Below are 14,562 nucleotides of genomic sequence, written 5' to 3' on the forward strand. Positions count from 1 at the left end.
CTTGGTCAAGAAATGAGGTTTGCCATGGGACATACAATATCTGGAAAAAGAGAAAATCATAAATTTAAGCCAGTTAACTGTAATCAGCTCAGAGTAAGCAGAGTTTCCAATGACAGTGCAGCATTCACAGTTCATGTCTTCGAAGCAGGTGAAGAAATTCCAGCAATCTCAATTGCACATTTACAACCAGGACAATGTATTGTATCTATGCATGTCTGTATGTATGTATGTATATATGACAATTTTTAGTGGGTTGGAAAGTTTCACATGAACAACAAGATGTCCTCATCAGCTTTATGCACCCACACAGTTCTGCTTGTTCCTTCCACTAACCAACTGCTAAAGACACCTGCTGGATTCCTGTGCAACATGTTTTCATGACTTTAGTAGCACCAACAACATCATCATCATCATCATCAGGAAGACAATACAGTTATCTACAATCTGCCATTGGCAAAATTGTAGAACTGTTTAAAACAAAAAATGGAACAGACTATTTTGTATTTTTGTTTTGCAAATTTGCTGTGTTGTGTATTATACTTGCTTTCATGGCATGTGTTATATTAATGTTTGAAATTGATTTATATAATGGAATAAAAAATAAATTATGGGACTTAATGAGCAAAATGTTTCACTTTTCAATCTTCTCGAAGTGCTATAATAACAATTTTTGAAACATATTCTTACTCACCAAAATGCAAGACCCAAAAATTAAAAAATATAGCTTTAAAAGCTTAAAGCACATTTTTTCCAGCTGTGGGAAAAAAAGAGACACAGTTGAGATATTGCCCCCCCCCTCAAAAAAAAAAAAAAATAAATAAATAAATAAAAAAAATAAAATACCCTTATATTTGCAGTAGAAAATTTTGGCCAAATTTGCACATGCATATCTTTTCATCCAAGCAGCCATAAAAAAGGTATCTTTATATATTAAAGCAAATGACCAAATGTTTTCTAGAACTTCTAAAAAAGCCTAGCAAACTTGGCACATTTGCAGCTTCGTAGTACTGCGAAGACAAGTAGCCTCTCTTTAAAAGTCCCTAGAAATTCAGCCACTGAAGATACCGGACTGAAATTTGGTACACAACCATCCAAGACCTTATAGAACCTTCACACCAAATTTCATTAGATTTGGAGCTGGTCGAATGGGGACCCTGGTCCCCTTGACATGGAATGACCCAATAATATACCTAGCCCATCTTTTATTTTCTAATATACAATGTCTAGATATTCTTTAGTTCCCTGGCGCAGTGAAGCATCAACCCGATTTCTACTATCCAACATCTACACTCCACAAGCTCCTGGACAGTAAATGGCACATTGTACTAATATTATCAACTTTTATCCTTGTTCCAAATGCTTATTAAGCAAGAGGACAAAAAACCGTCCATATGTCCCCGTACAGTCTTTAATCTCTCTTATATTATTATCCCTACACAGGATATATGATGGTAGCAGAGTAACTGTCACACAATCTCCATAGAATACAGGTTCTTTAAATTTATTCAACTTAGGGTTTCACTGGAACTACGTCGTCTTTCTTATAAGGCTTCATATTTAAGCATCTATGATGATACGAACAGCACATCTCTGAATTCATTTAATGATTGCTGTCATGCTTACTTAATAAAAATTGCAAACGCTGGACTAATATAACAGAATTGGACCTGTATATAATCTCCTTTACAGAAGCATTGCATTTTTCCAGAATCCTCCCAATAAATCTAAGTCTCCCATTTGCCCTCCCTAAGACTGGTATAACTTGATCATCTCATTCATACCACTGCTTAGAATATTACCTCTAAATGCCTTTATGATCTGATGTGCTCAAAACGTTTACCACTAATCTAATAATAAGATACTATTGGGTCCTTTCTCTTTGTTATAGGCATTACCTTACATTTATTTGAATTTAAAGAGAGTTTCCAATCATTATTAATAAACTAAACTCCATCCAAACATGCCTTGATAGTATCGACCAACCACCATGTTATCCTCAGCCAATAGATGTCACTGAATATGGAGAGGCATGTGGTCAGCACACTGCTCTCCCCACCACTGTCAGTTTTCGTAAATGGAGCCACTACTTCTCCATCAAGTAGCTCCTCAACTGGTCTCACAAGGGCTGAGTACACCCGCTTACAGCGCTCGGCAGACCTGGATGGTCATTCGCCCGAGTGTACATGCACTTAACTTCAGTGATCAGACAAGAACCGGTGTTCCCATTGCAGTAAGGCCATTGGCAAGCAGAAATTCTGTTCATGTCTTTCTGCACCTCCTTACAATTGTCCAGTGATGGTGTCTTCTTGTACATGAAAGAGCATCACCAGCAAACAATCTTATACTGTTGCCATTCCTAGACGAAAAAACTGCTCAAGTATATTGAAAACATTATAGGTCTTATTTGCTCTCTTGTGGCACACCTGAGAATTATTTGCAGTCCAGTACAGAGTACTGGGTTCTACTAGTCAATTATTCCCTGAGCCAATAACATTTTGTGAAGATACTGGGTCGACAGAAGCATCCGATCCAACGCGTCGGCTTTGACTCGTGACGTAAGGCTGTTGTCGTGTGTGACGTCATGACGGCGCGGAGTTTGGTTTGAGTGTGGCTGTCTCCAGTTCTGTTTTATCTTATTTTATTTACTTTTCTGATCTGTTCGTTCTATCTTGTGAGATTTTTTTTAAAATTTAAAAACACTTATTACTTATTTTAATTATCTGTTTCCTCGAATTTCTGTTTTAGTTTATTATATTTATCTTTCTGATCTGTTCGTTCTATCCCGTGAGTTTTTTTTTTTTAAAGACAAAAAACACTAATCAGCTACTGAAGCATCTTTATCTTCTATGGGTTGCAGGGGTTACGACCCCTGGGGAGGCGGGTGGGTATTCATGCATGGCTGTTTTCACTTACACGTTGTAGCTACGCAAGGCGTCTAAATTTGTTTATATTTAGTTTGCCCCCCACCTAAAACACCCCATTTCCCGCGCTTGTCCCGTTAGTGTCATTAGGCTTCTTGTGGAAAGTGTGTGTGTTTGTTTTTGTTTCCGCCATATTTGTGATGTCATGGGTCAAAGCAGACGGGTGGGATCGGACGCTTCCATATTTCCACGATACTTCATAAGGTCATATCTTGATAAGCAGTCAAAAGTGTGAGACAGACAGAATCTGCCTGCTCACTTTCACATATATTAGTGTGTGTTACAAACAGCTCTTCAACATCTCCCAAGCTGTTACACACACACAGAGGAAAAAGAGAGAGAGAGAGAGAGAGAGAGAGAGAGAGAGAGAGAGAGAGAGAGAGCAAAGCAATCTGTAGGATTATCAAACAAGTCAGTTAGACTTAGCAGAAAGAGGATCCCAGCAATATCCGTTACTGAAATTGTACAATGCTGAACTTCAATGTTTATTTACTAATACCTGTAGCAAACATAAGAATAAATAACAAAATATTAAATTCAGATGCCCTAGATATACACCTACTTGAGCAGACAATAATTTCAACCTACAGCCAGTAAACATATTGCAAAAGTACCATTATAAACCAGTAACTGAACTGATTTAGCGAAATAACAGGCATGCCAAAACTGAATGACTGGAAAGGGCGTTTGTTCCCCACTCCTTTTAAATAAGTCTAGTATATTAACAAGCATACCATCCAGCTCAATAACACATAGGCTAAAGAACTACTGTGGTTTGTAACAGTTACTTCTCTCTTTTGATGTGTAAATGGGCCCATTAAAAATATCAGAGTGCTGCAGAAGGATGAATCCAGCAAGGGGCAATGTATGCACAGCCATCTGTCATGAAAACACAACTATTTCATCATTCACCACAAAACTAACATGTAACACAAGTTGTAAGTAGCAACCCCATCCCTGCTCAGCTCCTTGCAGCACTCTTAATTCTTCAAGGCGGTGTGATTAAAAGAACAGAGTATGTGTAGAAGTAGATAAAGTCAGATTTTATGTGTGTGTACTACCTTAACTTGACTTCTCCTTTGATGGTGACATACTGTGTATGTATTGGTATACCATTTTAAATAAGCCTGTTGTTATGTGTGGATTTGTCTGTCTCTGTCACACAAATTCTCCTGCTGACATCTTACAGCTATAGCAGGTATAGGATCTGTGCCTTCTAACTATTCCTGACTGTGTAAAGGAAGTTTTTTACAGGTGCTTTTGTTGTAAATATTGCACCTACTAGTGCCACTCATCTGCTGTGACTCATGACACCATCAAAACAGCACTCATATATGTAAAATACACACCATAACTGTTATTTTAATTACTCTCATAACATCAAATTGACTGGCTTTGCAAAGTCACAACCTAATATTCAACTTCCAAACCAACGTTGACTGTGGATACACGACAGATCAGGCTACCATCATACCCTACATTCAAAAAAGTAACACAGAAGCAAAACAAGTATTCTCAGTGTTCTGTTTTACTTCACTTCGCACATTAATGTAATCACATGTCATATCAAATTACTTCATCATGGGTCAAAGCTGCGTTCTTGTATCAGTAGGTTCAACCACCCGTTTTGTTCATTACTGGATTGCTTTCAACGTTTTGGTGACTTAAACAAAAATACATGGATACAGTGGCATACAATAAACTGTACTGTTCATTTTGACATGCACATTCACCACAGGAGTCAAAGTGATCAATCCTGATTCAATGTTCATAATCATCTGTCATATACAAAAGTATAATTAAATTAAAAATTAGCTATTCATTGGATCGTATGTCTACCATAGCTCTGAAGAAGTAAAAATAAAACTACGGTTTCAGTAACCTAATTGAAGATAAATATGTTTGATATACATTTATAACAACTCAAATATACTACGCTAATAATGTTACATTATGACAACACTACTGTTACTTTAAGCTAATGCAGAGAAAGAAGTATGTGATATGGTCACTTACTCCAAAATAGGTTGTAATGACAGCGGATCCTTTGCTGCAAGGTGTTTCAAGATTACTGCAACAATCACTTCTTTTTGATTTAAAATAAGCGGTAACGTTTGAACATTCGGGAGCTCCCTTTTAAAGTTATCATAACTATCGGTCAGGTTTAAAACATTCCATTTTTGAAGACACTGGTGCATGTATGTGTCATCCTCATCAGCATCCTCAAACTTATGCCTGACGCGGTGGAATACATCAATGTCAATATTTGCTATGCGCTCCGAAAATGGCTGGAACTGCACAGAAATAACTTCAGCACACGTGTACCGTAAATATGATACATTTAAATATTATATTACAAATGGTAGGTCAGTATAAAGCTGCTAAATGTAGACAACTTTCAGTGCTTCTCAACATTACAAATAAAGTATAAATAAACATTTTACTGTTGTGTCAAGGGAAGAGCAAATAAACACACTTAATGATGTATGAACATTAGAGAGCCTCATAATGAACTGGTGTGCATTATGATTATTTTCTGCTAATGCTACTGCGTTCTTAATTTCAGTTAGAATCAGCACGCAGACCTTAAATGTGTTGCGTTCCTTGTGTCTCGTGGGCTTATTCTTCATTTTACAATCTCTAGTACAGCAAATAACACAAATCTGAAAAATGCACGCTTTTCTAATACAATAAGGAACTAAGAAACTACACAACACTACGTATACACTGAACCACCACCGACCACATGGTCTTCACGAAATAAACAAACCAAAGATAAACGTAAACATTATGTCAATTGCTTCGAGCATAGATCTTAGTATCTATGGTCGAAATTGTCAAAAAACAAGTGAACACCTATGGTAGAAGCTAAGCTTGATTCGATAGTTAAATTCGTGGTTTCCGATGTGCATCTACATTTATCCTGTGGAAAGCATTCGTTAAGTGTATGGAAGATGGTACTTTGCTTTGCCCCATGCAATAGGGTTTCTTTCATAGCATTCGCCTATAGCGCGTGGGAAGAATGATTGCATAAAGGCCTCTGTGCATGCTGTAATTAGTCAGATTTTGTCTTTACTGTTCCTACGAGAGTGATACGTAAGTCATTATACCGTATTCCTAAATTACTCAATGAATACTGGTTCTTGAAACTTTGTAAAAATAAATTCACTAGAAAGTTAGCGTCTATGTTCAATTGTGGTCCAGTCCAGAGTTTTCAGATTGTGCGTGAAGCTCTCCCGTGGGTCAAACAAACCCACAGCGGTATAAATTCTCTGTCTTCTGTTCCATCGGCTATTGTGGCTTTCATTACAACAATGTGTAGTTGATAAAGATATCTCTATCCTCAAGCAAATCGAAGTGACCAAGGATATAAAACACTCGATGTTAGGAACTGCTTGATTATGACACCGGTAAAGAAACAAAAAATGTGAGATCATAATAAGACAGCCCATAATAGTGATACTAATGGTACAACTAAAAATAAATTTACAGCTCTAACCCACAGTGGCCTGATGTCAGAAACAATAGAGCAATGTTTCCGAAAGATGGACATTCGGATTGGTACGCAGACAACCAATTCGCTAGGAAGTGCTTACGACACCGAATAGATCCAAAACATAATAAGTTCAACAAATCAGGTGTCTACAAGATCCATTGGGATGACTGTGACAGTTAGGCCTAGTACTTACATACTGTCCAGATGGCCGCTCTTGTAAAATCTGCTGCAGGTAATACATCTATTCTCAAGAACAGCGTTTGTCAGGCACGTTGTCACTGGAAAACATACTCTGTAGGATATTGAACATGGGTTAGAAATATCACATTACTCAGTGAAGGGAAGAAAGCTTGTTCTACTCGAAGCACTGGAGTTCTGTAAGGGGAAGGCCACGATATGGTCTTGAACAAACAAATGGAGTTCAACCAGAATTTTTTTATTTTTAATTTTCGAAGAAAATCTGTGGAGTTCAGTACTAGTTACTGATATTCAGTCAATCGCACTTCGTCTGGACCTAAGGTAGTGAGCACACCACCATCATCTGCCATCTAGCCACGTTTGTCCCCAATTCTGACAATGGAACTACTTCTCCTTCTTGGGAGGTGGCACCCTTTGTGTTCACAATTTACATGAGACAATTAAAACATGATGATTGGTTTTGGTTGAGTACAACAATCATCTAAAGATCTGTAAACGAGCAGAAAAAGAAATCCCCTCAAAATATACAGTTTAAAAATATTACAGCCAACACAATATACTGTATATATCAGGAGAGCCTAGTCCATTCGTAAAATGAACATGCATCACAATCAGCTTTAAAGCATTGCATAGATAATAATATACTGCTTTCAAGATAACCTACCACTCAAATCGTAGATACAGGTGAATCTCTACTGAACAGTTTCAGTAGTGAATATCATGCAAATATTGATGACGAAAAACATAATCAAGGGCAAGCCATATAGTAACCCTGTAGAAATAAACAACTACCTTACCAACAAAAACATTGTACATGAATTCAACTACTCTTGAAATTTTAATGTAACAGGAGACACTATGAAAGACTGGGAAACTATCCAATATGACAACATGCCACATATAGAAGACATATCCTTTGTAATTTTCAAATGACATGATTACATTAAAATACTAGTGTAACAATAAAAATATAAACACATATCATAATCTTGCGAGACTTAAGTAGGAAAGATGGAGCAATTGCATAAGCAAAATTGCATTAATCATCCATTACTTGCATTTGTAAAACAGATAATACGGCAAGAGAGCTTTATGCAATAGCAAAAAGAATTAAAAATTGTTGAACACCTGTAAACCAGTATGTAGTAATATTAAGAACTGAGTCTCTGTTAACAACAGTCTAAAAAATAAGGAGAAAACCATACCCAGATTGATGTGAGCATAATATATTATAATATAGAAAATACCATCAGTGCTGACAGAAAGAAAAGGAAAGCTGTCCAGCCAGACAGTTAAGACATCCCCATTCTAAGAATAAATGAACTATGTAAGGAGTTGCACTGGCCTGACAGAAATAATCAACAAGACTGAAATGTGGTACGTGAGTACACGAATTTACACCAAGTGAGATGAACAAATCATGAATTTTAACATACATACAAGTGAACATAGTGTGACTGATAAATAATAAGGAAGTTAATTTTTTCCTATTAAAATATCATATAGCATGTATTACAAAAAATATGACTATAAATTAAATCTACATAAAATAAAAAGAAAGCTATATGTATAATGTAAGACACCCACATGGTCTATAGATAGAGGTAACTGGATTTACAAGCGTTTCTCTTCAGACGTAATCTATATTGGAACACAAAGGGTGCCACCTCCCAAGAAGGAGAAGTAGTTCCATTGTCAGAATTGGGGACAAACGTGGCTAGATGTCAGATGGCGGTGGTGTGCTCACAACCTTAGGTCCAGAAGAAGTGCGATTGACTAAATATCAGTAACTAGTACTGAACTCCACAGATTTTCTTCGAAAATTAAAAAAAAAATCTGGTTGAACTCCATTTGTTCGTTCAAGATCATATCAGGGCCTTCCCCATTGAGAACTCCAGTGCTTCGAGTAGAACAAGCTTTCCTCCCTTCAATGAGTAATGCAGTATTTCTAACCCATGTTCAATATCCTACAGAGTATGTTTTTCAGAGACAATGCACATGACAAAAGCTGTTCTTGAGAATAAATATGTTCCCTCCAGCAAATTTTTCTGGTACTATGTTGCAAATGCTTTGCCGGCAACCACTAGGATTCCAATAGTCTCGCCTGTGGGGGATGGGGGCGGCATTCCTTTGGAGCTTTCAGCTGTTGTCATGTGGATTGAGTGGAGAATCACTTAATCCATAAAAATAAATCTTGCGCTTGCTGCACACAGAGTCAGCTACATTGGTAGCAGTCTCTGATGTGTAATTCAAGTGTGAGCCATCCAGGGGGGCACTGCAATGGTCAACACTATGGTGCAAGTGCAGGAAGTCACATCCAGCTTGTCAGAGAACCTACAGAGTTTCCGGTTCAGTCCTCCCACTCAACTCAGAACCAAGACGCCATGACCCGTTCTGGGGACAATAACGCAAATTTTGAGCTGCAGTGAAGTTCAGTCTTCTCTAACAGTCACAGGAATGATTCATGTATGACCCTAGTGCCCAGACGAAAGGTCTTGTTTATTCCATTATGCACCACAATCTCCAGTTGGTTGCATCATGTTATCTCAGTGGCTGTGGGAATAACCTTTTCAACTTCTTGAATGAGGCCCCAAGAGTAAACAATCAGTGTACACAGTGTCCCTTCCTTCCCCTTGCTGCCATTACCCTGGCACCATTATTTTCCCTAAATTTATTTGAGTGGCTGGTGATTAATAGACCCCTACCCACTATCTTCCAGGGTGTGTTATGCGCCAGTTAGCGACTTGTTGAAGTTGTGAGAAAGTTTCCAACGTCCACTGCTTAAAGCGAGTTGCAGTATTTTTATGCTTAGCTAATTTCCATATAAAAGTTGTTCCTAAATTCGCTGAAGTCATAAAACGCATCGCACAGTGATGTAATTCCAGTGGTCTTTGGATTGTAAGACAGGATTTGTAAGATTAAAAGATTTACTGACCACTGGTCCTGTTCTAAATTTCCTGCACTACAAAAAGTAATTTATACTTTCAGGCCATACCAATAATCTTGTCTTGGCCTGCGTTCTGAATCAAAAAGTGGATGGAAAAGAATATTCATTAGCACATAAAACAAGACAATTCAATAAGGCAGACAAAAATTATTCAACTAAAGAAAAGGAAAGGCTATCACTAATACCTAGCGTTTTTTCCACTGTTAATCATATAGATGACGCTTTAACGTAATAACTGATCATGTGCATCGAATTGGGTAATGGGACTTGAAGATCTGACTAGTTACTTAACCAAATGGACATTAAGACTAAGCAAATTTGATTCCAAAGTGGTACATCAATCAGATAAAACACATGGATATGTGTATGGTCTAAGTCGGAAAATACATGTTGTGAAATACACCAATGTAGTTAGAGAAGAATGGCAGTAAGCACAAGTTGCTGACCCATATTTTTGAAGCAATCACAGTTCATCATTGAAGAAGGTGTGCTGTATAAAATAAACAATGAGCAGTTTGCAGCTAGTAGTACCAGCAAAATTATGTATTGGGTGTTGTGGCAACTTTATGATTCAACTTTCGCCTGACACAGTGGCCACTGAGCTACAGAATGCAGAATCACAAAAAAACCACTGGTGGAAGACATGTAAGTAAAAAGTCGATCAATATAACAAAAATTTTATTCCATGCTTGCAGGTATTGGAACTCATTCATAAAAAATTGCATAACAGTTATTCACAATCTTAGATAAATCATTTTAGATGATAGCATAGACATAATGGGACCATTCTCTCAAAAACAGCAGGGAACCACTGCGCACTTCTTATGTTTTGTGTCCATGATCACCAGATGCAGTGCCACAAACAACAGTTAAACAATGGATACTGTAGTTTGGAAAACTTGACATAGTTTAATGTATCAAGGCACGAATTTCATTTCAGACTTAATAAATCAGTTGTGTCAAACATCACGCATTAAACTATTCAGCACTAGTGTGTTACACATGCAGGCAAACAGATCAACTGAGAGAGTCCACAGGACAATACAGAAAATGTTGAATTACTGCATCAGTAGTCACCATAACAACTGGGTTGCCCTACTCCCTTATGTAGTAGTGGCATACAACTCAAAGATCTACGAGAGTACCGGCTTATCCCCATTATGAGGCTGTTTTTCGCCAAATATTACATGTCCTTTTGAGCTGCACCAGTACTGTCCAGGAAAATATGTGTCATCATTTCGAAATTTTTGAAAAATATTAAAAAGTATTTGGTGCCAAGATTAAAATATGAACACTAAGACCCATAATAAAAAAGCAACAATAACAAAGTATCATGTTGGACAATGCGTGATACTAACTAACCCATATGTGCCAAAAGGGAAAACAAAAAAACCGGCTCAGTTTATCAAAAAACCTTCCAAATAACAGGAATGACTTCATGTGTTAACATTAAATTGCAACTGCCACCACACATCATTGCAGTGCACAGAGGTCATATCTCACCTGTTTGAAGGAACCCCAGTGGAGCTGTCTTCATTACTGATAGCACCTCCAGAAGGGGGAAGAAGAGTCACAGACTGAAAAGGAAAGACAGTGGCAACTAACTGAAACAGATTATACCTACATTTATCTGGTCCATTCCTATGCACTTCAGTCGTGAATGGGGATGATAGGCTAATACAGGATTTCCTCTTCCTTCTCAAGGTATATCCACAAAGAAGTGGCATACTATTTATGCAACATGCAGACATATTAATCTCAGATCACCAGTGGACCCAAAGAATGGAACATGGAAAACAGAATTTAGAAGTTGGAAGACACCGTTAACAAACTGCAATTCGTGATGAAAAATCAGGCAAGGTCGAACAATACACAAGGCGAATATCAATTACTGGGATCAACTTTTGCATGGAAACAGAGGCAACTACACCTAACTACAGACCCAGTTCTGCAAGTCTGTTGGAAAAGGGGCTAGCTAGATACAGGTGGTAAAACCTGAAAACATTTTTCAATACAACTGATGCAGAGGACATGGAAAAGGTCAAAAAGCAAGAACAAGCGAATGTAGAAGACACCCAGAGAACCATAGATCTACTCACTACACAGCTCGACAGTCTTGAAGATGACAGAGCAAATAACACTAAACAACTATGCTTCTTGGGCACCGCCCCACATTGGGAAATTGGAAGGTGGCCTTTTCCAGTGTTGTTCTCTGATTATAATTGTACATATTATCAATGTTTCATTGTCAAAAACAGTTATTTGAAGTATTGTGAAATAATATTCTTGCCAATTATTGAAAATAATTTTGTAAACATTGTGAGTAGATACATTAGGAATGTGAGGGACTTTGCAGTTGTGTAGAATGCAAAGATATTGCCTGAATGGTACTAGTGTCTGTGGTACATGGGGGAGTGAATAGAGAGTCACAAATCAGTAGTGAAAACTGTCAGTTGGGGAGCATTTGTGAGATTGTGCAAAAATAAGTGTATTTAAACTGAACAGTGTCATACCATACAGCAAGGTTTAGTGGATGTGCAGGGCATGGAAATATATGGGCCACAGTACAAGAAGTGGTTTAAAGAAGATTATAAAAATAAAAGTACTGTGTAGTCAAATATATTTTAAATTTATCCATGAATGAAAGAAGAGCCTTGCGTAAATGGTTGTTGTTGACAAATCACTAGATTGTGCCAATTCCAGACACAGCTCAATATAAGACTGTGACATTACAGATACTTAGAAATGTAGAAGACATGCCAGTGTCATAGAATTATTTTACTGAACAATACAATAGAGAGTTCAAACTTTCATTCTTATCTTGTCTTAATGAATTTCCCATCTCATTATTGACAACAGCAGATTTTTTGCTGTCACTACAACAACTGAATGTTGCTCAATTAAAGGAGAAAGAAATCTTCATATAAAATTAATGAATGTGCCATATACTAAAATTTCAGTTTTTCTCCTTCACTGAAAAGATCAATGTTGCCAAGTTATTGATATCATTAACCAGTTTTGTAGTTTGACTAAGATCATTATCTCACTGAAAATAAAGTTCAGCAAGTAAGTGTATCATTTTTACTGGCAAACTACATTGAAATTTTACATGCTAATGTAAAAGTGTCATTCTATCACGGTGTATTTATTGATTTTTTATGTCGATCTTGGATTTTGTACTTTCACCATTGTCTTTTGCTAGTTGCTGTTAATTTCAGTCATCTTAAGATTTATTATTGTGTTTCCCGAATTTTGATCAGTAGTAAGAGATAATTCATAAAACCTAAAAACAATGAACATTATGATCACTAATATTGTTCAATCAACAGGCCTACCACATTATATGTTGCTATTAGTAAATTATTTTTTATCTTGTATGATTCTAAAGTGTTCAATGTAATGATAGTAGACTTTCAGAGATTTAGTAATCACCTGCATTTCCATTGAGCTCCTGTATGTGCACTGAACATTATAACTTGCTTATTTTTACATAATTACATAATTCCTAACACAACAAAAAATATTTAATTTTAGAATTTCTGTCCATAAACAGGCAGATGACCATTTTATTTGATTTAATGATGATAGTTTCAAGAAACTTAAGTTTCATAATTAGTAACAAACATGACTAACTAGTCAAAGTGATCAACCTAATTACACAGTTTTCGTTTCAAGGCATTATCAGTGGCATAGACACTTGCCTTATAACATTTAGTAGTAAACTTGTCTGAATTCTTTTAGTTCATGTTCTTTGGAACTGATGCCTTAACTGAAATTCAGATACACTTTAATCACAGTCTATTACTAATAATTATGAGTGGGTTGCAATGTGACATCTCTATTCCAAACTTCTGACTACCATCCACCATTACATAAATTGAAAGGAGAGGTGGGAGAAAGGAAAGGAAAGGGAAGTAACTGATAATATCAGCTACATCATGACTTTATGCTGAATCTCTCCACCATCAATGGAACCATCACCCTAAGTAATACCCATACTTTAATTTACATATCCCATTTATCCTTTGAGGTCCTATTCACTGTGAACTTGAACTATCTGAAAGATAGTTTGGACATGGCCCTCCTTGCCTCCCTAGATCAGATGTTAGCTGCGTGTAGTGGCCATATGTTAGTGGAACTGATAACCATAGGAACCACAGCCTCAGCAGTTTGCATAATTCTAGTCAGAATATGTATTTATTATTACCAATTCCAGTGTAAGGTTGCCCATGTTACATCCCTGTCAAACTTCAACCCTCAGATAAACACCAAAGTCTTGACTGATATAGGACAGTGCACATTATGAACTAAAAACTCAGTGTTTGTGACAAGCACTTGGGAAACAATGAAAAAAGTGTAAATAGTGCAAAAGAACAGACCACTGAAAGAACATTTCACCACTAGGAGTGCTCACAGAATTCAAGTAGGAGGACACAAATAGTATGTAAATGTTATATTACAGTGCTTCAGTTGCAGCCCATTTTCAAACAGGAGTTTTCCAGCAAAATTTAGCTAAGGAGGGAAGAATATAATGAACCAAATGGTGCTGGTAGCTACACCATTTTCGCAAGAGTGACTGCGACAATCAGTGACCCCATGTTGATGAAGCACCCTCCCATTCTGTGACAAGCTAATTCTGTGAGGCCATGGCTGGGTCTGTGGACACTAACCACCCTTTGAGAAAGTAGTTCGAGACACAGAGGAATGTTGCAGTAATACTTCTTCTGTATGATCAGATCCAGACAGCAGTATTTATACCCCAACCCCCTCCCACGGGTCAGGCAATTATCACCAGGCAGCTGGGATATATTGTGATGGTCATCCTGTGTCCGACACTGCTATGAGGATGATGCAGCTGCCACCACCATGACCTGGCCTTGAACCCTGGATTGCTGCCTGACTGCCTGGCACTTACCCACTGCAGCTGCCACCACTGTGACCAGGCCTCGAACCCTAAACTGCTGCCTGACTCCCCAAACACTTGACTGCCACTGTAGGTC

At 37.4% G+C, this 14,562-nt stretch overlaps 1 protein-coding gene across 1 annotated transcript in view; it reads right to left on the reverse strand.

Moving 5' to 3' along the window:
• Window positions 1-5,551, reverse strand: part of LOC124625459 (small subunit processome component 20 homolog) — a 208,888-nt gene extending 203,337 nt beyond the window's left edge. The window contains exons 1-2 of the mRNA XM_047149176.1: window positions 5,507-5,551; window positions 4,938-5,215 (exon numbers count right to left, since the gene is read on the reverse strand). Of these exons, the coding sequence (XP_047005132.1) occupies window positions 4,938-5,215; window positions 5,507-5,551 (323 nt within the window). The remainder of the gene's footprint in view (window positions 1-4,937; window positions 5,216-5,506) is intronic.
• Between the last annotated feature and the right edge of the window lie 9,011 nt (window positions 5,552-14,562).

Source organism: Schistocerca americana, chromosome 1 (genome assembly GCF_021461395.2).
Source record: "Schistocerca americana isolate TAMUIC-IGC-003095 chromosome 1, iqSchAmer2.1, whole genome shotgun sequence".
NCBI lineage: Eukaryota > Metazoa > Arthropoda > Insecta > Orthoptera > Acrididae > Schistocerca > Schistocerca americana.